The sequence below is a fragment of the Salvelinus alpinus genome, chromosome 20 (assembly GCF_045679555.1).
Source record: "Salvelinus alpinus chromosome 20, SLU_Salpinus.1, whole genome shotgun sequence".
NCBI lineage: Eukaryota > Metazoa > Chordata > Actinopteri > Salmoniformes > Salmonidae > Salvelinus > Salvelinus alpinus.
Genome location: NC_092105.1, coordinates 19,125,879 through 19,152,669, shown reverse-complemented (window position 1 = coordinate 19,152,669; position 26,791 = coordinate 19,125,879). Strand labels below are relative to the sequence as shown.

Genomic DNA, 26,791 nt, shown 5'->3' with positions numbered 1-26,791 from the left:
TGTACATGTAGGTAGGGGTACAGGTTAGTTGAGGTAATGTGTACATGTAGGTAGGGGTACAGGTTAGTCGAGGTAATGTGTACATGTAGGTAGGGGTACAGGTTAGTTGAGGTAATGTGTACATGTAGGTAGGGGTACAGGTTAGTTGAGGTAATGTGTACATGTAGGTAGGGGTACATGTTAGTTGAGGTAATGTGTACATGTAGGTAGGGGTAAAGGTTAGTTGAGGTAATGTGTGCATGTAGGTAGGGGTACAGGTTAGTCAAGGTAATGTGTACATGTAGGTAGGGGTACAGGTTAGTTGAGGTAATGTGTACATGTAGGTAGGGGTACAGGTTAGTCAAGGTAATGTGTACATGTAGGTAGGGGTACAGGTTAGTTGAGGTAATGTGCACATGTAGGTAGGGGTACAGGTTAGTTGAGGTAATGTGTACATGTATGTAGGGGTACAGGTTAGTTGAGGTAATGTGTGCATGTAGGTAGGGGTACAGGTTAGTTGAGGTAATGTGTACATGTAGGTAGGGGTACAGGTTAGTTGAGGTAATGTGTACATGTAGGTAGGGGTACAGGTTAGTTGAGGTAATGTGTACATGTAGGTAGGGGTACAGGTTAGTTGAGGTAATGTGTGCATGTAGGTAGGGGTACATGTTAGTCGAGGTAATGTGTACATGTAGGTAGGGGTACAGGTTAGTAGAGGTTATGTGTACATGTAGGTAGGGGTACAGGTTAGTTGAGGTAATGTGTACATGTAGGTAGGGGTACAGGTTAGTTGAGGTAATGTGTACATGTAGGTAGGGGTACAGGTTAGTCGAGGTAATGTGTACATGTAGGTAGGGGTACAGGTTAGTTGAGGTAATGTGTACATGTAGGTAGGGGTACAGGTTAGTTGAGGTAATGTGTACATGTAGGTAGGGGTACATGTTAGTTGAGGTAATGTGTACATGTAGGTAGGGGTACAGGTTAGTTGAGGTAATGTGTACATGTAGGTAGGGGTACAGGTTAGTTGAGGTAATGTGTACATGTAGGTAGGGGTACCGGTTAGTTAAGGTAATGTGTACATGTAGGTAGGGGTACAGGTTAGTTAAGGTAATGTGTACATGTAGGTAGGGGTACAGGTTAGTTAAGGTAATGTGTACATGTAGGTAGGGGTACAGGTTAGTTGAGGTAATGTGTGCATGTAGGTAGGGGTACATGTTAGTCGAGGTAATGTGTACATGTAGGTAGGGGTACAGGTTAGTCGAGGTAATGTGTACATGTAGGTAGGGGTACATGTTAGTTGAGGTAATGTGTACATGTAGGTAGGGGTACAGGTTAGTCGAGGTAATGTGTACATGTAGGTAGGGGTACAGGTTAGTTGAGGTAATGTGTACATGTATGTAGGGGTACAGGTTAGTAGAGGTAATGTGTACATGTAGGTAGGGGTACAGGTTAGTTGAGGTAATGTGCGCATGTAGGTAGGGGTACATGTTAGTCGAGGTAATGTGTACATGTAGGTAGGGGTACAGGTTAGTCGAGGTAATGTGTACATGTAGGTAGGGGTACATGTTAGTTGAGGTAATGTGTACATGTAGGTAGGGGTACAGGTTAGTCGAGGTAATGTGTACATGTAGGTAGGGGTACAGGTTAGTTGAGGTAATGTGTACATGTATGTAGGGGTACAGGTTAGTAGAGGTAATGTGTACATGTAGGTAGGGGTACAGGTTAGTTGAGGTAATGTGTGCATGTAGGTAGGGGTACATGTTAGTCGAGGTAATGTGTACATGTAGGTAGGGGTACAGGTTAGTCGAGGTAATGTGTACATGTAGGTAGGGGTACATGTTAGTTGAGGTAATGTGTACATGTAGGTAGGGGTACAGGTTAGTCGAGGTAATGTGTACATGTAGGTAGGGGTACAGGTTAGTCGAGGTAATGTGTACATGTAGGTAGGGGTACAGGTTAGTCGAGGTAATTTGTACATGTAGGTAGGGGTACAGGTTAGTTGAGGTAATGTGTACATGTAGGTAGGGGTAAAGGTTAGTTGAGGTAATGTGTGCATGTAGGTAGGGGTACAGGTTAGTCAAGGTAATGTGTACATGTAGGTAGGGGTACAGGTTAGTTGAGGTAATGTGTACATGTAGGTAGGGGTACAGGTTAGTTGAGGTAATGTGTACATGTATGTAGGGGTACAGGTTAGTTGAGGTAATGTGTGCATGTAGGTAGGGGTACAGGTTAGTTGAGGTAATGTGTACATGTAGGTAGGGGTACAGGTTAGTTGAGGTAATGTGTACATGTAGGTAGGGGTACAGGTTAGTTGAGGTAATGTGTACATGTAGGTAGGGGTACAGGTTAGTTGAGGTAATGTGTGCATGTAGGTAGGGGTACATGTTAGTCGAGGTAATGTGTACATGTAGGTAGGGGTACAGGTTAGTAGAGGTTATGTGTACATGTAGGTAGGGGTACAGGTTAGTTGAGGTAATGTGTACATGTAGGTAGGGGTACAGGTTAGTTGAGGTAATGTGTACATGTAGGTAGGGGTACAGGTTAGTCGAGGTAATGTGTACATGTAGGTAGGGGTACAGGTTAGTTGAGGTAATGTGTACATGTAGGTAGGGGTACAGGTTAGTTGAGGTAATGTGTACATGTAGGTAGGGGTACATGTTAGTTGAGGTAATGTGTACATGTAGGTAGGGGTAAAGGTTAGTTGAGGTAATGTGTGCATGTAGGTAGGGGTACAGGTTAGTCAAGGTAATGTGTACATGTAGGTAGGGGTACAGGTTAGTTGAGGTAATGTGTACATGTAGGTAGGGGTACAGGTTAGTCAAGGTAATGTGTACATGTAGGTAGGGGTACAGGTTAGTTGAGGTAATGTGCACATGTAGGTAGGGGTACAGGTTAGTTGAGGTAATGTGTACATGTATGTAGGGGTACAGGTTAGTTGAGGTAATGTGTGCATGTAGGTAGGGGTACAGGTTAGTTGAGGTAATGTGTACATGTAGGTAGGGGTACAGGTTAGTTGAGGTAATGTGTACATGTAGGTAGGGGTACAGGTTAGTTGAGGTAATGTGTACATGTAGGTAGGGGTACAGGTTAGTTGAGGTAATGTGTGCATGTAGGTAGGGGTACATGTTAGTCGAGGTAATGTGTACATGTAGGTAGGGGTACAGGTTAGTAGAGGTTATGTGTACATGTAGGTAGGGGTACAGGTTAGTTGAGGTAATGTGTACATGTAGGTAGGGGTACAGGTTAGTTGAGGTAATGTGTACATGTAGGTAGGGGTACAGGTTAGTCGAGGTAATGTGTACATGTAGGTAGGGGTACAGGTTAGTTGAGGTAATGTGTACATGTAGGTAGGGGTACAGGTTAGTTGAGGTAATGTGTACATGTAGGTAGGGGTACATGTTAGTTGAGGTAATGTGTACATGTAGGTAGGGGTACAGGTTAGTTGAGGTAATGTGTACATGTAGGTAGGGGTACAGGTTAGTTGAGGTAATGTGTACATGTAGGTAGGGGTACCGGTTAGTTAAGGTAATGTGTACATGTAGGTAGGGGTACAGGTTAGTTAAGGTAATGTGTACATGTAGGTAGGGGTACAGGTTAGTTAAGGTAATGTGTACATGTAGGTAGGGGTACAGGTTAGTTGAGGTAATGTGTGCATGTAGGTAGGGGTACATGTTAGTCGAGGTAATGTGTACATGTAGGTAGGGGTACAGGTTAGTCGAGGTAATGTGTACATGTAGGTAGGGGTACATGTTAGTTGAGGTAATGTGTACATGTAGGTAGGGGTACAGGTTAGTCGAGGTAATGTGTACATGTAGGTAGGGGTACAGGTTAGTCGAGGTAATGTGTACATGTAGGTAGGGGTACAGGTTAGTTGAGGTAATGTGTACATGTATGTAGGGGTACAGGTTAGTAGAGGTAATGTGTACATGTAGGTAGGGGTACAGGTTAGTTGAGGTAATGTGTGCATGTAGGTAGGGGTACATGTTAGTCGAGGTAATGTGTACATGTAGGTAGGGGTACAGGTTAGTCGAGGTAATGTGTACATGTAGGTAGGGGTACATGTTAGTTGAGGTAATGTGTACATGTAGGTAGGGGTACAGGTTAGTCGAGGTAATGTGTACATGTAGGTAGGGGTACAGGTTAGTCGAGGTAATGTGTACATGTAGGTAGGGGTACATGTTAGTTGAGGTAATGTGTACATGTAGGTAGGGGTACAGGTTAGTCGAGGTAATGTGTACATGTAGGTAGGGGTACAGGTTAGTCGAGGTAATGTGTACATGTAGGTAGGGGTACATGTTAGTTGAGGTAATGTGTACATGTAGGTAGGGGTACAGGTTAGTCGAGGTAATTTGTACATGTAGGTAGGGGTACAGGTTAGTTGAGGTAATGTGTACATGTAGGTAGGGGTAAAGGTTAGTTGAGGTAATGTGTGCATGTAGGTAGGGGTACAGGTTAGTCAAGGTAATGTGTACATGTAGGTAGGGGTACAGGTTAGTTGAGGTAATGTGTACATGTAGGTAGGGGTACAGGTTAGTCAAGGTAATGTGTACATGTAGGTAGGGGTACAGGTTAGTTGAGGTAATGTGCACATGTAGGTAGGGGTACAGGTTAGTTGAGGTAATGTGTACATGTATGTAGGGGTACAGGTTAGTTGAGGTAATGTGTGCATGTAGGTAGGGGTACAGGTTAGTTGAGGTAATGTGTACATGTAGGTAGGGGTACAGGTTAGTTGAGGTAATGTGTACATGTAGGTAGGGGTACAGGTTAGTTGAGGTAATGTGTACATGTAGGTAGGGGTACAGGTTAGTTGAGGTAATGTGTGCATGTAGGTAGGGGTACATGTTAGTCGAGGTAATGTGTACATGTAGGTAGGGGTACAGGTTAGTAGAGGTTATGTGTACATGTAGGTAGGGGTACAGGTTAGTTGAGGTAATGTGTACATGTAGGTAGGGGTACAGGTTAGTTGAGGTAATGTGTACATGTAGGTAGGGGTACAGGTTAGTCAAGGTAATGTGTACATGTAGGTAGGGGTACAGGTTAGTTGAGGTAATGTGTACATGTAGGTAGGGGTACAGGTTAGTTGAGGTAATGTGTACATGTAGGTAGGGGTACAGGTTAGTTGAGGTAATGTGTACATGTAGGTAGGGGTACATGTTAGTTGAGGTAATGTGTACATGTAGGTAGGGGTACAGGTTAGTTGAGGTAATGTGTACATGTAGGTAGGGGTACAGGTTAGTTGAGGTAATGTGTACATGTAGGTAGGGGTACCGGTTAGTTAAGGTAATGTGTACATGTAGGTAGGGGTACAGGTTAGTTAAGGTAATGTGTACATGTAGGTAGGGGTACAGGTTAGTTGAGGTAATGTTTGCATGTAGGTAGGGGTACAGGTTAGTCAAGGTAATGTGTACATGTAGGTAGGGGTACAGGTTAGTAGAGGTAATGTGTACATGTAGGTAGGGGTACAGGTTAGTTGAGGTAATGTGTACATGTAGGTAGGGGTACAGGTTAGTTGAGGTAATGTCTACATGTAGGTAGGGGTACAGGTTAGTTGAGGTAATGTGTACATGTAGGTAGGGGTACAGGTTAGTCAATGTAATGTGTACATGTAGGTAGGGGTACAGGTTAGTTGAGGTAAGTTGTACATGTAGGTAGGGGTACATGTTAGTTGAGGTAATGTGTACATGTAGGTAGGGGTACAGGTTAGTCGAGGTAGTAAGGGGTAAAGGGACTATGAATAGATAGTAAACAGCAAGTAGCAGCAGTGTAAAATCATAGTCCAAAATGTGTACGTGTACACACAAGTGTTGTAGAATATTGGACCGTTGCCTTTCATACTTTTCGAATTTTCCGCACAATTTCTCCAACTGTTGCCACAACTGTCAATGCTTTAAAATAAATAGAGAACGCGTACCGGAGCCGCGTTGGTTGGGAATTGTGTGGAGGTGCGTGTTCGGGCTGTGCGTCCCCCGGGGGTGGTGGTCTCAGAGCTGTGTATCTATGTCACAGTGAGACATCGGACTATCCCTTCCTGGCGTCAGTGGACTATGATTTACACTTCATATAGCTTGTAGTTGGCATGGCAACCATTGTTTGAATTGTAAGACTGGCCCAAAATGGTTTTCCAGTGTAGGGACTAAAGAATGAGAGAGGCTGTCTTTTTAGAATGTATTCCTGTATTCCTTCTGAACATGCTAATCAGACAGAGATAAGCCTCCAATTGGCCAGAACAGCTGCAATTCTGATTGTGTTTTAAAATGCAAATTAACATTGGACATTGGTACATCCTGCAGAGAGCGGAAACACAAAAACAGAGACGCACACATACACACGAACACACACACAACACTCTTACCTGCGCCTCTGTCCTCCATGTGCCCTTGTATGCTAACAGGACATCTGCTACTGGGACAGAGACTGGAGGATAGTGGCAGGGAGGAAGGAGAGGGAGAAGAGGGAGAGGGAAATACAGAAGGGAGAAGGGGTCGGGGATGTCACTGGTAATCCCCCCTTTCCTTCCTCCTCCTTCTCCTCCTCCCTCTCAAGAGTAATTTGCTCTCCCGCACACACTAATACTGTCATCAGCATTAGGAGGGGTTAACAGGTGAGGAGGGGGTGTGTGGAGAGGGGAAGGGGAATACGGATGAGGGAGGGTGTGTGTAGAGAGATGGAAGGGGAATATGGGTGAGGGAGGGTGTGTAGAGAGGGGGAAGGGGAATATGGATGAGGGAGGGTGTGTGTAGAGAGGTGGAAGGGGAATATGGATGAGGGAGGGTGTGTGTAGGGAGGTAGAAGGGGGATATGGGTGAAGGAGGGTGTGTGTAGAGAGGTGGAAGGGGGATATGGGTGAGGGAGGGTGTGTGTAGAGAGGGGGAAGGGGGATATGGGTGAGGGAGGGTGTGTAGAGAGGGGGAGGGGAATATCGATGAGGGAGGGTGTCTGTAGGAAGGTGGAAGGGAAATATGGGTGAGGGAGGTGGATGGGGGGTATGGGTGAGGGAGGGTGTGTGTAGGGAGGTGGAGGGGGGATATGGGTGAGGGAGGGTGTGTGTAGGGAGGTGGAGGGGGATATGGGTGAGGGAGGGTGTGTGTAGGGAGGTGGAGGGGGGATATGGGTGAGGGAGGGTGTGTGTAGGGAGGTGGAGGGGGATATGGGTGAGGGAGGGTGTGTGTAGGGAGGTGGAAGGGAAATATGGGTGAGGGAGGTGGAAGGGGGTATGGGTGAGGGAGGGTGTGTGTAGGGAGGTGGAGGGGGGATATGGGTGAGGGAGGGTGTGTGTATGGAGGTGGAGGGGGGATATGGGTGAGGGAGGGTGTGTGTAGGGAGGTGGAGGGGGGTATGGGTGAGGGAGGGTGTGTGTAGGGAGGTGGAGGGGGGATATGGGTGAGGGAGGGTGTGTGTAGGGAGGTGGAAGGGAAATATGGGTGAGGGAGGTGGAGGGGGGTATGGGTGAGGGAGGGTGTGTGTAGGGAGGTGGAGGGGGGATATGGGTGAGGGAGGGTGTGTGTAGGGAGGTGGAGGGGGATATGGGTGAGGGAGGGTGTGTGTAGGGAGGTGGAGGGGGGATATGGGTGAGGGAGGGTGTGTGTAGGGAGGTGGAAGGGAAATATGGGTGAGGGAGGTGGAGGGGGGTATGGGTGAGGGTGTGTGTAGGGAGGTGGAGGGGGGATATGGGTGAGGGAGGGTGTGTGTAGGGAGGTGGAAGGGGGATATGGGTGAGGGAGGCTGTGTGTAGGGAGGTGGAGGGGGGGTATGGGTGAGGGAGGTGGAGGGGTGGAAGGTATTGTGTCGCTGGGACACACACACACACACAGACACAGACACAGACACACACACACACACACACACAGACACAGACACAGACACACAGACACAGACACAGACACAGACACACACACACAGACACACACACACACAGACACAGACACACACACACAGACACACACCACACACAGACACACACACACACACACACACCACACACCACACACCACACACACACACACCACACACACACACACACACACACACACCACACACACACACACACACACACACAGACACACACACACACAGACCTAAAATTAATTTCCATTCAAAATCATATTTTCCCAAACCACTAACTCCTTATCTTTATCTTTTTCTAAACCTAAACCTAAACCTAACCACTACATTTAAAATAGCCTTTGTCCTCATGGGGACGTGGGAAATGTCTCCACGAGGGTGAATTTTCCTTGTTTCACTATCCTTGAGAGGACTATTCTTCTGGGGACTGTTTAGGTCCCCACAAATGATATAAGAACCAACCAACCCCCACACACACACACACACACGGACAAACAAACACACAGACACAGACAGACACAGACACACAGAGACACAGACTGTAACGGCTGTCGTAGTCGTTCTCCTCCTCAGACGAGGAGGAGCATGGATCGGACCAAGATGCGGATTGGTAAGTATTCATATTTTAATGGGAAAACAACAAACACTACAAAATACAACAACCAACAAACGTGACTAACCTGAAACACGAAGAACTCACGAACAGGAAAATGACTACACAAAATGACGAACGAACGAAACAGTCCCGTATGGTGCAACACAGACACAACAACACCCACGACAAACAATGTGACAACACCTACCTTAATATGATTCTCAATCAGAGGAGATGAAAACCACCTGCCTCTAATTGAGAACCATATCAGGTCACCCATTAACCAACATAGAAACAGAAAACATAGACTGCCCACCCAAACTCACGTCCTGACCAACTAACACATACAAAAACTAACAGAAAACAGGTCAGGAACGTGACACAGACACACAGACACACTATCTCTCTCACACTTTACACAACCCTCCCTCCACCTGGTCCAGAGGGACCAACAGATGGCTTCCTCCAGATTGGAGAAGGAAATATCAAACTACAGAGTGAATATCATATTATCATATTACAGCCGATTAGACTGAAACATTTAAGAGCAGAAATAATCCATAGGGTTTCCACTCTGTATCCCCCGTATTGGCCTCTTTAGAATGTATTCGTGGCATAACAGATGATGCAGCCATACATTTGAGTGGAGTCTGTGGATGATATGATGGGAATAATTAAATTTATCTGGATTTGTAGATGGAAAGTAATTATCTTATTGTTGTTGCTCTCAAGGAAAATCCATCTTATTATGTTTGGTTGGAACCAGGATCAAATATCAACAGAAGGTGTTGGAATTAGAAGGTGTCCATCATGAGATTTAAATGAGAGAGGGAGGAGAGATGGAGATAGGGAATAGAAATATACAGAAAGTGGGATGAAAGGAGAGGAAGATAGTGATTTAGAGCAATAGAGAGAGAGAGAAAGACTTGTGGAAATGGGGAGAAAAAGACTTGTTTAAAAAAAAGTAATGTTCATTTATTTCTCATGTCAATCTGATTTCCCATGTAGGGTTGTGGAGAAGAGCGGGAGAAACCAAGACGGCTCTGTCAATGGGGGGAGCTGGAATATCCGCCACTTCCGCTCCAGCTCAGTGCCCATCCCCCTGGCTGTAGAGAACTTGGTACATTCCAGCCATGGCCCATCCATCAGACCGGCCCTTCAACAGGCGGCCCATACCACTGAGGATGGGGGAGGCCTGGCATCACCACGGAAACAGCCTCCCCCTAAACCCAAGCGGGACCCCAGCACTCGTCTGAGTGCGTCCTACGAGGCAGTCAGCGCCGGACTGACCCTGGGACCCCCGAGAGAGAGCCCCACTCCAGAGGGCTACGGGTCCCCTGCAGGGAGCCCCCCCAAAACACAGTTGTCCCCTACGGATGGTACAATATAACACCCCAATTAAGACATACTATTCAACTATCATTACCTTAGCCTCTATGTACCCCAAAACAGAGCTGTCACCTACGGATGGTGCATATATACACCACAACACACCAACTATCATTACCTTAGCCACTATGTACCCCAAAACACAGCTGTCACCTACGGATGGTACATATACACACCACAACACACCAACTATCATTACCTTAGCCTCTATGTACCCCAAAACACAGCTGTCAGTGTGACTGTTGTGAACTGTTTCTCCTCTCATCTTTCCCCTCCCCAGCTCTGTCCAAGCCGCGACCCCACAGTGATGACTACACCACCATGAGGAAGGTGCCTCCTCCCAAGCCCAAGAGGAACCCCAACACAAAGCTCACTGGCTCCTATGAAGAGATCAACGCTGCCGGCTTTAACCTCCTCCAGCTCCGCCCCGCTGATGTCAAACTGGCCCTGCTGTCCCGCACTGGAGGGCTAGGGGGTATGGGGTGTCTGAGAGGGCTGATGCAGCGTGCAGCATCTGTGGACGGCCCACAGGGGGCGACACTGAGCCTGCACCATAACCAGGATGAGGAGGATGTGTACATAGAGATGGTGGGGGCTCAGGCCAGGAGTTACAGTCTGGGAGGGAGTTACCAGGACCCCCCCGACAGCCCCGAGCAGGGAGACACCGAGGCCGTCTACGAGGAGATGAAGTACTTCCTGCCCGAGGAGGCGGGACTTCCTGTGGGAGGGGCAGTTGCTGCGGCGAAGGCAGCTGGGAAGCTGGAGGCGTTAGGGTTGATGTTAGGGGGGTTAGGGTTGGGCTTGTCTCCCTCTCAGAGTGGAGAGGGGAAGAGGGCAGGGCCGGGGGGTGTATCTACTACCATGGAGGCCCAAACATCTGCCGCCGGAGGAAACAGCAAGGCCCCTCATAGTAAAGAAGGAGGGTGTGACATCCCTGCACCATTCCCCAACCTGCTCACCCACCGCCCCCCTCTCCTGGTGTTCCCCCCCTCCCCTGTCACCTGTTCCCCTGCGTCTGACGAGTCGCCCCTCACCCCTCTGGAGGTGAAGAAGCTGCCTGTGTTTGAATCCAACCTGAACTACGCCGGCCCAGACAGCCCCCTCTCACCTCAGTACTACCGCCAGCGCGCTGACTCCTCCCCCTCTCTTTCCGTCCTCCTCCCAGACAAGCCCACTCCTCCCCTCACCCCTCCGCCTCCCCCTCCTCCCGCCAATGCCCTGCCTCCCCCCTATCGCCCCCCATCCCACTTCCCCTTCCCCCCAGAGTCCAACATACTCTCCCTTACCCGGGCTGCTTCTATCACGGGTGGGGGCGGCTTGGACTCTCCCAAGCCCTCCTACCCCTCCTCGTCTCATAGGGCTGCGGGGGACAAGCCCCCTCCCTACTCTCCAGCCAAGTCCACCCGCCCAGAGCCGCGCCGTGCCCACTCCTGCTCATCCTCGCCCCTGCTGTTCAACCCAGCCAACGGGAGACCCCTGACCAGTCCTCAGCCAGCCCTGGATGAGCTCAACACCCTGTTCAGCTCTGGACGCAGCCTGCTCAAGAAGACCACTACAGGACGCAAGATGAGGGAGGGAGGTGAGTCACATTGTAACACACACACACATACACAGATGACATTTACCTCTGTGAATTGTCTCAAACACACTGTCTCAAACATTGTCTCAAACACCCCCTGACCATGCACACACACACACATACATTTGACCCAGAAAACTCCAGAACTGTGTCTTTGTATGTCTTTGTGTGTCTTTGTGTGTGTGCACGTATGTGTGTGTGTGCATGTGTGTGTGTGGGTGCACATGTGTGTGTGCACATATGTGTGTGTGTGCATGTGTGTGTGTGGGTGCATGTGTGTGTGTGCACGTATGTATGTGTGTGCATGTGTGTGTGTGGGTGCACGTGTGTGTGTGGGTGCACGTGTGTGTGTGTGCATGTGTGTGTGTGGGTGCACGTGTGTGTGTGTGCATGTGTGTGTGTGGGTGCACGTGTGTGTGGGTGCATGTGTGTGTGTGGGTGCACGTGTGTGTGTTGCTAAACTCTGAGATGATGGAGACATGAATCCATCACAGCAGAGGCTAATTCCAAATAATGTATGCAGAGCAGAATACCGATACCTGCTAATTATAAAAATCCTAAAAAGTGCCTTTTTCTACAACCACCTAAAAGGAAGCGATTCCCAAACCTTCCATAACAAAGCTGTCACTTACAGAGAGATGAACTTGGAGAAGGGTCCTGGAGCTGGAGCTCTGTACACAAACACAAACAGACCCCACAGAGCCCCAGGACAGCAACACAATTAGACTCAACCAAATCATTAGAAAACTGAAAGATAAATACTTAGCACATTGGAAAGAATTTACAAAAAAAAAACTGCGCAAACTGGAAGGCTATTTGGCCCTAAACAGAGATTACACAGTGACAGAATACCTGACCATAGTGACTGACCAAAACTTAAGGAAAGCTTTGACTATGTACAGACTCAGTGAGCATAGCCTTGCTATTGAGAAAGGCCGCTGTAGGCAGACCTGGCTCTCAATAGAAGACAGGCTGTGTGCACACTGTCCACAAAATGAGGTGGAACTTCCTAACCTCCTACCAAATGTATGACCATATTAGAGACACATATTTCCCTCAAATTACACAGACCCACAAAGAATTTGAAAACAAATCCAATTTTGATAAACTCCGAAATCTATTGGGTGCAATACCACAGTGTGCCATCACACCAGCAATATTTGTGACCTGTTGCCACAAGAAAAGGGCAACCAGTGAAGAACAAACACCATTGTAAATTCAACCCATATTTATGTTTATTTTTTCCCCCTTTTGTACTTTAACTATTTGCACATCGTTATAACACTGTACAAAGCCATACAGTATAACATATAAATGTCTCTATTCCTTTAAAACATTTGTCAGTGTAATGTTTACTGTTAATTTTTTATTGTTTATTTCACTTTTGTTTACTGTCTGTTTCACTTGCTTTGGCAATGTAAACATATGTTTCCCATGCCAAAAAAGCCTTTGAATTGAATTGAATTGAATTAATTTCAGGAGCGAGGAGGAGGAGGAGGAGAGAGGGTGATTTCCCTTCTTCAGATTGTGAAAGATGTAATCACACTTGTCTTAATTAAGCGACAGGACGTCTCAGTTGAACGTGTAATGCTTGCACGGCACGACACCCACCCACACACTGATGCTGATGCTACTGTACAGTATTAGTGCAAACAATGAAAAAGAATCTCAACCATTATCAAAATCTGATATGATGTATGATGAAATCTAACTAATAAATCAATGACAACACAATCACATAATCATGTCATCACGATGTATAAATCTGATATTAAAACATCTTCTTTGGGTAATATGGAGTAACAAAGGGTAGATGAGCTAATATTAAACAGGTGTCTATAGACATTGAGACACAAAGACTAGATTATGATTATCAGGTGTTAACTGCAGCTGGGGAGAGAGCCACTCTGTCATACCCAGGTACTCTCTCTACCAGACCCCAATCTAACCTCATATAAGATAATTAATATCATTCATATAGACTCAATCTCATCAGAGATATGATGCTTGCTGGGAATGTAACATCCAATATCACCTCAATACAATAGCTATATACCAATCACACCCCAGCTTGGAATATTCCATATCATTCTGGAATGGTACAGTAACAACATGATGGGAATTGATTTGGGGTTCCATGCCTCTGAAGGGGAACAGATGCTCCGGTCACAGCCGTGCCTTCCACTGATGATGTTAAGAGATGACTTTAGAAAGGCAATTTCACCAAATGTCACTACGCATGCAAGTCCCCGTTTACATATGGCAGGGAGGAATCAGGCTGATAAATAGGACTCAGGTGTCCCTCGTCTCTTTCTCCTTTTTTCACACACACACACACACACACACACACACACACACACACACACACACACACACACACACACACACACCAACACCATTTTACAGTACCCATACATATGTTATGTAGCTCTATCTGTGTTTAGTGCCTGTATAGTGCATGCAGAGCAGCATATGTAGGCCCCTTAGTACCGGTGATGCAGGACCTCACCTTTGGAGAAGAAGAGCAGAAGTATTTATCACTCATATCAATGGAGAGGGTCAACACTAGAGCTGCACTAGGTCACAGTGTCCCTACACATGTACGAGATCGATGGGGCTGTAGTGGCGCGGATCGAGAGCGTCAAGTTCCTTGGCGCCCACATCACTAACGACTTAACATGGTCCACACACACGCGCACAGCTGTGAAGGGGGCACGACAGCGCCTCTTCCCCCTCAGGAGGCTGAGAAGATTTGGCATGGGCCCTCGGATCCTCAGAAATGTCTACAGCTGCACCATCGAGAGCGTCTTGACTGGCTGCATCACTGCTTGATATGGCGAATGCACCGCCCTCAACCGCATGGCGCTACAGAGGGTACTGAGGACAGCCCAGTACATCACTGGGGCCGAGCTCCTTGCCATCCAGGATCTCTATATTAAGCGGTGTCAAAGGAAGGCCCAACAAATTGCCAAAGACTCCAGCCGTTCTAGTCATATACTGTTCATTCTGCTACCGTCTGGTTAACGATACCGAAGCATCGGCTCTTGGACCAACATTCTCCGAGACAGCTTCTACCCCCAAGCCATAAGACTGCTAAATAGCCATAAGACTGCTAAATAGCCATAAGACTGCTAAATAGCCATAAGACTGCTAAATAGCCATAAGACTGCTAAATAGCCATAAGACCACTAAATAGCCATAAGACCGTTAAATAGCCAAAAGACAGCTAAATAGCCATAAGACTGCTAAATAGCGATAAGACTGCTAAATAGCGATAAGACTGCTAAATAGCCATAAGACTGCTAAATAGCCATAAGACCACTAAATAGCCATAAGACTGCTAAATAGCCATAAGACCACTAAATAGCCATAAGACCGTTAAATAGCCATAAGACTGCTAAATAGCCATAAGACTGCTAAATAGCCATAAGACTGCTAAATAGCCATAAGACTGCTAAATAGCCATAAGACCACTAAATAGCCATAAGACTGCTAAATAGCCATAAGACCGCTAAATAGCCATAAGACTGCTAAATAACCATAAGACTACTAAATAGCCATAAGACCGTTAAATAGCCATAAGACCACTAAATAGCCATAAGACCGCTAAATAGCCATAAGACCACTAAATAGCCATAAGACCGTTAAATAGCCATAAGACAGCTAAATAGTCATAAGACCGCTAAATAGCCATAAGACCACTAAATAGCCATAAGACCGCTAAATAGCCATAAGACCACTAAATAGCCATAAGACTGCTAAATAGCCATAAGACCACTAAATAGCCATAAGACCGCTAAATAGCCATAAGACCACTAAATAGCCATAAGACTGCTAAATATCCATAAAACTGCTAAATAGCCATAAGACCGCTAAATAGCCATAAGACCGTTAAATAGCCATAAGACCGCTAAATTGCCATAAGACCGCTAAATTGCCATAAGACCGCTAAATAGCCATAAGACCGCTAAATAACCATAAGACCGCTAAATAGCCATAAGACCGCTAAATAGCCATAAGACTGCTAAATAGCCATAAGACCACTAAATAGCCATAAGACCGTTAAATAGCCATAAGACAGCTAAATAGTCATAAGACCGCTAAATAGCCATAAGACCACTAAATAGCCATAAGACTGCTAAATATCCATAAAACTGCTAAATAGCCATAAGACTGCTAAATATCCATAAAACTGCTAAATAGCCATAAGACCGCTAAATAGCCATAAGACCGTTAAATAGCCATAAGACCGCTAAATAGCCATAAGACCGCTAAATAGCCATAAGACCGCTAGATAACCATAAGACCGCTAAATAGCCATAAGACCGCTAAATAGCCATAAGACTGCTAAATAGCCATAAGACCACTAAATAGCCATAAGACCGTTAAATAGCCATAAGACAGCTAAATAGTCATAAGACCGCTAAATAGCCATAAGACCACTAAATAGCCATAAGACTGCTAAATAGCCATAAGACTGCTAAATAGCCATAAGACTGCTAAATAGCCATAAGACCGCTAAATAACCATAAGACTGCTAAATAGCCATAAGACTGCTAAATAGCCATAAGACTGCTAAATAGCCATAAGACTGCTAAATATCCATAAAACTGCTAAATAGCCATAAGACCGCTAAATAGCCATAAGACCGTTAAATAGCCATAAGACCGCTAAATAGCCATAAGACCGCTAAATAGCCATAAGACCACTAAATAGCCATAAGACTGCTAAATAGCCATAAGACTGCTAAATAGCCATAAGACTGCTAAATAGCCATAAGACCGCTAAATAGCCATAAGACCGTTAAATAGCCATAAGACCGCTAAATAACCATAAGACTGCTAAATAGCCATAAGACTGCTAAATAGCCATAAGACAGCTAAATAGTCATAAGACCGCTAAATAGCCATAAGACCACTAAATAGCCATAAGACTGCTAAATAGCCATAAGACCGCTAAATAGCCATAAGACCGTTAAATAGCCATAAGACCGCTAAATAACCATAAGACTGCTAAATAGCCATAAGACTGCTAAATAGCCATAAGACTGCTAAATAGCCATAAGACTGCTAAATAGCCATAAGACCGCTAAATAGCCATAAGACCGCTAAATAGCCATAAGACCGATAAATAGTTAATTAATGGTTACGCGGACTATCTGCTCTGACACTATCTTGCACTGACTCAATGCACACTCACAAGACTATACACTGAGTGTACATTAGGAACACCTTTCAATGACAGACTGACCAGGTGAATCCAGATGAAAACTATGATTATGGATTGTGTATGTGTGCCATTCAGAGGGTGAATGGGCAAGACAAAATATTTAAGTGCCTTTGAACAGGGTATGGTGGTAGGTGCCAGGATTACCGGTTTGAGTGTGTTAAGAACTGCAACGCTTCTGGGGTTTTCACACTCAACAGTTTCTTGTATGTATCCAGTATGGTCCAGCACTTAAAGGACATTCAGCCTTCTTGACACAACTGTGGAAAACATTGGAGTCAACATGGGCCAGCATCCCTGTGGAACGCTTTCAACACCTTGTAGAGCAACAAGCTCTCACAGTCTCACAGAAATAGAATTTCATCCATGTTTCTCAAACTTCAAATTTCGAAGTTGTTCCAAATGTCAAATTTCGAAGTATTTGAGGTTAAGTTTAGGCATTAACTCCAAAATTTTAAGATGAGGAATTAAGGTTTAGGATTGGCTTAAAATATCCCTGGATTCAAAAATGCAACCTTTGGCATCAGATGCAGATGCTGATGCCAATCCACCATCCCCATCCACAACACCCTAGCAAAAGCCAAACCTATTTCAAGGTAACAGCACTCACTGTTGCCCCTAGTGGCCAAATGTTTTGTACACTCAGTGTATATACACACCGTATACACACACAAATACACACTACACTGACACTCTCACACAAAACCTACACGCATTCATATATACCACACACGCCTGAACACATAACACACAAGCACACATACCGACAACACAAACACACAGACACACACGCACACTTTTACACTCATCATATGCTGCTGTTACTCTGTTCTTTATTTTACTCTTATTATTATCTATCCTGATGTCTAGTCACTTTACCCTGCCTTCATGTACATATCTACCTCAAATACCTTATTATTATCTATTCTGATGCCTAGTTACTTTACCCTGCCTTCATGTACATATCTACCTCAAATACCTTTCTATTATCTATCCTGATGTCTAGTCACTTTACCCTGCCTTCATGTACATATCTACCTCAAATACCTTATTATTATCTATCCTGATGCCTAGTCACTTTACCCTGCCTTCATGTACATATCTACCTCAAATACCTTATTATTATCTATTCTGATGCCTAGTTACTTTACCCTGCCTTCATGTACATATCTACCTCAAATACCTTATTATTATCTATCCTGATGTCTAGTCACTTTACCCTGCCTTCATGTACATATCTACCTCAAATACCTTATTATTATCTATCTTGATGCCTGGTCACTTTACCCTGCCTTCGTGTACCTATCTACCTCAAATACCTCTGTACCCCTGCACATTTATGTGGTACTGGTCCTCCCTGTATAGTTCCACATTGACCTGGTACTGGTACTCCCTGTATATAGCTCCACATTGATCTGGTACTGGTACTCCCTGTATATAGCTGCACATTGATCTGGTACTGGTACTCCCTGTATATAGCTCCACATTGATCTCGTACTCACTGTATATAGCTTCACATTGATCTGGTACTCCCTGTATATAGCTCCACATTGATCTGGTACTCCCTGTACATAGCTCCACATTGATCTGGTACTACCTGTATATAGATCCACATTGATCTGGTGCTGGTACTCCCTGTATATAGCTCCACATTGATCTGGTACTGGTACTCCCTGTATATAGCTCCACATAGATCTGGTACTGGTAGACCCTGTATATAGCTCCACATTGATCTGGTACTGGTACTCCCTGTATATAGCTCCACATTGATCTGGTACTGGTACACCCTGTATATAGCTCCACATTGATCTGGTACTGGTACACCCTGTATATAGCTCCACATTGATCTGGTACTGGTACACCCTGTATATAGCTCCACATTGATCTGGTACAGGTACTCCCTGTATATAGCTCCACATTGATCTGATCTGGTACTCCCTGTATATAGCCCCACATTGATCTGGTACTGGTACTCTGTATATACAGTAGCTCCACATTGATCTGGTACTGGTACTTCCTTTATATTGCTCCACATTGATTTAATACTGGTACTCCCTGTATATAGCTCCACATTGATCTGGTACTGGTACTTCCTGTATATAGCTCCACATTGATTTAATACTGGTACTCCCTGTATATAGCTCCACATTGATCTGGTACTGGTACTTCCTGTATATAGCTCCACATTGATCTGGTACTGGTACTCCCTGTGTATAGCTCAACATTGATCTGGTACTGGTACTTCCTGTATATAGCTCCACATTGATCTGGTACTGGTACTCCCTGTATATAGCTGCACATTGATCTGGTACTGGTACTCCCTGTATATAGCTCCACATTGATCTCGTACTCACTGTATATAGCTTCACATTGATCTGGTACTCCCTGTATATAGCTCCACATTGATCTGGTACTCCCTGTACATAGCTCCACATTGATCTGGTACTACCTGTATATAGATCCACATTGATCTGGTGCTGGTACTCCCTGTATATAGATCCACATTGATCTGGTACTGGTACTCCCTGTATATAGATCCACATTGATCTGGTGCTGGTACTCCCTGTATATAGCTCCACATTGATCTGGTACTGGTACTCCCTGTATATAGCTCCACATAGATCGGGTACTGGTACACCCTGTATATAGCTCCACATTGATCTGGTACTGGTACACCCTGTATATAGTGCCACATTGATCTGGTACTGGTACTCCCTGTATATAGCTCCACATTGATCTGGTACTGGTAGACCCTGTATATAGCTCCACATTGATCTGGTACTGGTACTCCCTGTATATAGCTCCACATTGATCTGGTACTGGTACACCCTGTATATAGCTCCACATTGATCTGGTACTGGTACACCCTGTATATAGCTCCACATTGATCTGGTACTACCTGTATATAGCTCCACATTGATCTGGTACTGGTACACCCTGTATATAGCTCCACATTGATCTGGTACTACCTGTATATAGCTCCACATTGATCTGGTACAGGTACTCCCTGTATATAGCTCCACATTGATCTGATCTGGTACTCCCTGTATATAGCTCCACATTGATCTGGTACTGGTACACCCTGTATATATTTCCACATTGATCTGGTACAGGTACTCCCTGTATATAGCTCCACATTGATCTGATCTGGTACTCCCTGTATATAGCCCCACATTGATCTGGTACTGGTACTCTGTATATACAGTAGCTCCACATTGATCTGGTACTGGTACTTCCTGTATATAGCTCCACATTGATTTAATACTGGTACTCCCTGTATATAGCTCCACATTGATCTGGTACTGGTACTTCCTGTATATAGCTCCACATTGATCTGGTACTGGTACTCCCTGTATATAGCTCCACATTGATCTGGTACTGGTACTTCCTGTATATAGCTGCACATTGATCTGGTTCTGGTACTTCCTGTATATAGCTCCACATTGTGTATTTGTTTCCTCTTGTGTTACTGCATCATTTCACGGTTAAGTCTCCTCCCGTTGTATTCGGAATGTGACAAATAACTTTTGATTTTGATTTGATTAAATGGGTACAATGTGTTCTCACGTTGTCTACTACTGCAGTGATTTAAAGAGAGTGTTTCATAACATACATGTTCAAACACTTCCCTTCAACACTAAATATGTTATGAACACAAGCAGTAACTGTTAGATCAGTATGAAACGTCACTCATTGTTAACACTCTCACACTAGAATACACACACTGCAGTCCCTCTCTCCTTCTCTCTCACTCTCTCTTTCTTTCTCTCTCAATTCAATTTCAATTCATTTCAATTTCAATGTAAGGGGCTTTACTGACATGGGAAACATATGTTTACATTGAAAAGCAAGTGAAATAGATAGTAAACAAAATGTAAATAAACAATCAAAAATGAACAGTAAACATTACACTAAGAAAAGTTCCAAAAGAGTAAATGCATTTCAACAGTCATTATGTATATACAGTATATATACAGTGTTGTGACGATGTGCAAGTAGTTAGAGTACAAAAGGGAAAATATATAAACATAAATATGGGTTGTATTTACAATGGTTTTCTTCACTGGTTGCCCTTTTCTTGTGGCAACAGGTCACACATCTTGCTGCTGTGATAGCACACTGTGTTTCACCCAATAGATATGGGAGTTTATCAAAATTGGATTTCCCACAAATTCTTTGTGGATCTGTGTAATCTGAGGGAAATATGTGTCTCTAACATGGTCATACATTTGGCAGGAGGTTAGGAAGTGCAGCTCACTTTCCACCTCATTTTGTGGACAGTGTGCACGCAGCCTGTCTGCTCTTGAGAGACAAGTCTGCCTACAGTGGCCATTCTCAATAGCAAGGCTATGCTCACTGAGTCTATGCATAGTCAAAGCTTCCTAATTTTGGGTCAGTCACAGTGGTAAAATATTTTGCCACTGTGTACTCTCTGTTTAGGGCCAAATAGCATTCTAGTTTACTCTGTTTATTTGTTAATTCTTTCCAATGTGTCAAGTAATTATCTTGTTTTCTCATGATTTGGTTGGGTCTGATTGTGTTGCTGTCCTGGGGCTCTGTGGGGTCTGTTTCTGTTTGTGAACAGAGCCACAGGACCAACTTGCCTAGGGGACTCTTCTCCAGGTTCATCTCTCTGTAGGTGATGTCTTTGTTATGGGAGGTTTGGGAATTGCTTCCTTTTCGGTGATTGTAGAACTGTACAGTTCTTTCGTGGATTTTGATAATTAGCGGGTATCGGCCTAATTCTGCTCTGCATGCATTATTTGGTGTTTTTTACGTTGTACACAGAGGATGTTTCTCTCGCTCTTTCTATCTCCTCTCTTTCTTTCTCTCTCCTCTCTCTTTCTCTCTCCTCTCTCTTTCTCTTTCTCTACATGTCTCCTCTCTCTCCTCTCTTTCTCCTCTCTCTCTCTTTCTCTCCTCTCTCTCTTTCTCTCTCCTCTCTCTCTTTCTCTCTCCTCCTTTGCTCTCCGTATCTCTCTCTCTCTGTATACCTCTTTCTCTCTCTGTATCTCTCTCTCTGTATCTATATCTCTATTTCTCTGAATATCTCGCTCTCTCTGTATCTCTCGCTCTCTCTGTGTTTCTCTTTATCTGTCTCTCTCTCTCTCTCTGTATATCTCTCTTTCTCTGTATCTCTCTTTCTTATTCTCTATCAGTCTCTCTCTCTCTCCTCTCTCTCTTTCTCTCTCCTCTTTATTTCTCTCTCTTTCTCTCTCCTCTCTCTCTTTCTCCTTCTCTCTCTCCTCTCTTTTTCTCCTTCTCCTTCTCTCTCTCCTCTCTCTTTTTCTCCTTCTCTCTCTCTCCTCTCTCTCTTTCTCGTTCTCTCTCTCCCCTCTCTCTCTCTCTCACCTGTCACGCTCTGTCTCTTTTCCCTCTCTCCTCTCTCACCTCTCTCTCTCGCTCTCTCTATCTCGCTCCTCTCTCTCTCCTTCTCTCTCTCCTTCTCCTTCATTCAAGTATATTAGTAGTGTGTAGGTTAATATAATATGAGATTAAATATTTATCACCGTAGTGGGGTATATCACTCTTCCTCACACTACAAAAGGGGAGATGACATGAGGACAGAACAGAGTGTAGCAGAGACATCCCACTGGGCACAGACATCAATTCATCATTGAAATGATGTGAAAGCAACGTTGATTCAGCCAGTGTGTGCCCAGTGGGATACTTCTTAATCTAACTAAGTCATTGAGACGGGGCATTGAAGAGGGGCACTAACAGTAGTTTACGGATATCCACCAGAATGCCAAGGGCCTTAAAACCCAGGGGTCTAGGGTAGAAACAGAAACCCTCAGGCTGACGTGACACTTTCTCCCATCTCAATGTCACATGCCTAGACATAGAATGACCAGCAAGGCACATTGACTTGCCTGCACGCCAGAGTAGGCTGGTGGTCAGGGTCGTGAACAGCGAGATGCCACTGGGCTTAACGGGACAGCCTGCTTCCGTTCCCTCCTGGCACTAAATGGTTATCTGTGATACCCGATGCTCTGGGGTGGCCTGGGGGTTAGGGGAGGTATCAATGCCATGCCTGTGATGAGCAGCTGTCCCCCCCCGCCTGCTCCTCCTGTGGGATACGGGAATGCCGCAGGGATGTCATGGGAATTCCCAACTTTAAACTTGAAGCTCCCTGAGGCATTCCCAGCTTTAACCTTTAAAAGTAGCAGAGAACTGACTCTAGAAATGTGATGTACTTGTAGAGTATATTCTGTATTAAAACAATAGGTCTAAAAAGGAACTAAATCAAAAAGGTTCATTTTGATGTATTCATATAAATTGTTTTAATGTTGAATAAATGAATGTTTAAAATTGTATTTCAGAATTGAGTGATGCTCCATATGTTAGAAGGCGCTATTAGGAATATCATGACACCAGGGTGTTGTCTGTATCGTGTAAGGTTCATAGGTCATAGGGTCTTACCGGAGGCTATTGTAGGTCTAAAAGGGCCTAAAATGGCCACTTTAATCAGGATATTCTCAAAACTGGTTTGTGTTACAAATGTAAAAAGCCTTTCAAACATTCATCCCAATGATGTCTCTATGTGAGAATTGCAAGAACAATCTGAGGTACCAAAAATATTTTTGGAACTAACAGTTTAACAATTCAATGTATGGAAACAAACCGATGGCAGTAACAGTGTGTTTGAGTGTGTTTGTCATCTCCTCCCAGGTTTCAACTCCAACATCAACCTGCCAGGGAGAGAGGAGCACCCAGGCTCCACCCCCTCCTCCCCGTCTCCACAGCTACAGGACAAGAACGCCAACAACCACGCCCCCCACTCCCCAAGCCACACCCCCGTAGAGAATGGCAACCGGCTGTCTAATGGTAAGAGCCGAGGGAGGAGTTGGAGTCTGGTGAAGTGGTGAACGGTAGGATGTGAGGAGAAGGAGGAGGAGGAGAAGGGGGAGGAGGAGGAGAAGGAGGAGAAGGAGGAGGAGGAATTGGAGTCTGGTGAAGTGGTGAACGGTAGGATGTGAGGAGAAGGAGGAGGAGGAGAAGGGGGAGGAGGAGGAAGCAAGGATGGGATGAGAGGAGAACGATCCCAACGATTCCTTTGGTTCCTCCTCAACTCCTCTCCCTCATGGTCAGTGAGGAGTGAAACGACTAGGTGGGATTCCCTTCGATATGGTTCTGTCACCTACATTAGCCTATCAAGGTCACATCAGCAAGGTTACAGCAGTGATCACACAGGGACTTGAAGGGAACAATTTGACAGATAGTGACACATGCACATTCACTCTACACATTCAAGTGCAAAAAATAGCATTTTAATTCTGGCAGCATTTAAATCAAGCAGACCATTAAATGCAGATGCTTTCTGAGTAAGCACTTCTCCCAAGAGGATGATCCCCCAGGTCAGCTTGCTCTGCGGCTCACTAACAACATCCAAACTAAAGACCATTCAAAAAACTGTTTCATTTCTAAAACCAAAAGCAAACTAATTGACTCCAAATGGAAAAACAGCTATACTGAACAAAAATATAAACATGCAACAATTTCAAAGATTTTACTGAGTTACAGTTCATATAAGGAAATCAGTCAATTGAAATAAATAAATTAGGCCCTAATCTATGACTTTCACATGACTGGGAATACAGATATGCATCTGTTGGTCAGATTTTTTAAGTATGGGCGTGGATCAGAAAACCAGTCAGTATCTGGTGTCACCACTATTTGCCTCAGTCAGCGTGACACATCTCCTTCTCATAGAGTTGATCAGGCTGTTGATTGTGACCTGTGGAATGTTGTCTGACTCAATGGCTGTGCAAAGTTGCTGGATATTGGCGGGAACTGGAACACGCTGTCGTACACGTCGATCAAGAGCATCCCAAACATGCTCAATGGGTGACATGTCTGGTGAGTATGCAGGCTATGGAAGAACTGGGACATTTTCAGCTTCCAGGAATTGTGTACAGATCCTTGCGACATGTGGCCGTGCATTATCATGCTGAAACATGAGGTGAAGGCGGCAGATGAATAGCACGACAATGGGCCTCAGGATCTCTTCACAGTATCTCTGTGCATTCAAATTGCCATTGATAAAATGCAATTGTGTTCGTTGTCCGTGTCTTATATCTGCCCATATCATAACACCACCGCCACCATGGGGGAGTCTGTTCACAACATAGACATCCGCAAACCGCTCTCCCACACAACGCCGAACATGTGGTCTGAGGTTGTGAGGCCGGTTGAACGTATTGCCAAATTCTCTAAAACAACTTTGGAGGAGGCTTATGGTAGAGAAATGAACATTCAATTATCTGGCAACAGCTCTGATGGACATTCCTGCAGTCAGCATTCCAATTCCACTCTCCCTCAAAACTTGAGATATCTGTGGCATTGTGTTGTGTGACAAAACTGCACATTTTAGAGTGGCCTTGTATTGTGAAATGATCATGCTGTTTAATCAGCTTCTTGATATGCCATACTTGTCAGGTGGATGGATTATCGTGGCAAAGGAGAAATGCTCACTAACAAGAATGTAAACAAATTTGTGCACAACATGTTTAACAAATAAGGTTTTCGTTTGAATGGGATAATTCTGGGATCTTTGATTTCAGCTCATGAAACATGGGACACAACACTTTACATGTTGTGTTTCTATTTTTGTTCAGTGACAAACTAAATTAAATGACAAACTAAACGTGATTGTTATTTGTCACTAAATCCAACATTTACATTGGCAGAATATCTCAGCCGAACTAGATGTAAACAGAAGAAAAACCCTCTCGGAATACAGACTGAACGACCACAGTCTGGAAATTGAAAGAGGAAGACACGTTAAATCTTGGCTGCCAAGAGATCAGAGAATATGGAGGTAGTCTGATTTACAGGACGTAGGAACTGAGATTCACTTACTGTGTTCCTGCCCAAAATATGACAACAAAAGGGAAACATACTACCCCGATATGGAAAAACACTGCATATACCAAACTTTCGACAAATCCTTGATGTACATAAACTCCCCATTCTTCTTGGAGGGGAGCAGCAGTCAACTAAGCTGGTAGCTAAATGTGTCACCCTGCACCACAACCAGAGAGAGATGGGATGGACTTCGTGGTTGTTGTGTTTTTGTTTTGTTTCTACTCTTTTTTGGTTTGTTTCCTAATTTAATAATTTTTACTCATTTACTTTCTGTCTGGAATAACAGACATTTAATAATACACATTAAATAATACATCAACAAACATGTAATACACACATACACACACTCCTACGTGCAAACACACACTCATATAAATCAATTTGCACAAGTCTGTGTGCACACGCGCACACACAAAAACGCACACACGCACACTCACACACACACACACTACTGACACCTGCATGCAAATCAAAAAAATCAAATGTATTTATAAAGCCCTTCTTGCATCAGCTGATATCTCAAAGTGCTGTACAGAAACCCAGCCTAAAACCACAAACAGCAAGCAATGCAGGTGTAGAAGCAGGTGTAGAATGCACACTGACATTCCAGAGATGATGTCATTGTATCTCATTGTGCCTATTCAATGTTCTTACACGTATTCTGCATACTCTCATTGTACCGATGTATACAGGATATACTGTAAATATGATCTTATTTTTATTATCAAAGTAAAATGCTTTTAAGATATAATATTAAAATAACTATTTGTATTTATACATTTTATTTCTATACATAAAAAAACATTGTAATATATACAGTGCCTTCAGAAAGTATTCAGACCCCTTGACATTTTCCACATTTTGTTACGTTACAGCCTTGTATTAAATATGTATTAAATATAGGTATTAAATATTCAATCAATTAATGTATTAAATATATTTTTTCCTCATCAATCTACACACAATACCGTATAATGACAAAGCAAAAACAAGTTTTTGTACATTTTTTCTAATAAAACAAATTACATAAACGAAAATATGACATTTACATAAGTATTCAGACCTTTACTCAGTACTTTCTTGAAGCACCTTTGGCAGCGATTACAGCCTCCAGTCTTCTTGGATATGACGCTACAAGCTTGGCACACCTATATTTGGGAACTTTCTCTACAGATCCTCAAGTTTTGTCAGGTTGGAGGGGGAATGTTGCTGAACAGCTATTTTCAGGTCTCTCTAGAGATCTTCGATCGGGTTTAAGTCCGGGCTCTGACTGGGCCACTCAAGGACGTCCACAGACTTGTCACGAAATCACT

At 44.4% G+C, this 26,791-nt stretch overlaps 1 protein-coding gene across 2 annotated transcripts in view; it reads left to right on the top strand.

Annotated features, from left to right (window-relative positions):
* The window catches only part of LOC139546427 (unconventional myosin-XVI-like), a 269,653-nt gene that overhangs the window by 209,590 nt on the left and 33,272 nt on the right, over nt 1-26,791 (top strand). For both annotated transcript variants that reach the window (XM_071354796.1, XM_071354795.1), the window contains exons 31-33: nt 9,425-9,795; nt 10,086-11,384; nt 23,283-23,438. In XM_071354796.1, coding sequence (XP_071210897.1) covers nt 9,425-9,795; nt 10,086-11,384; nt 23,283-23,438 — 1,826 coding nt within the window. The remainder of the gene's footprint in view (nt 1-9,424; nt 9,796-10,085; nt 11,385-23,282; nt 23,439-26,791) is intronic.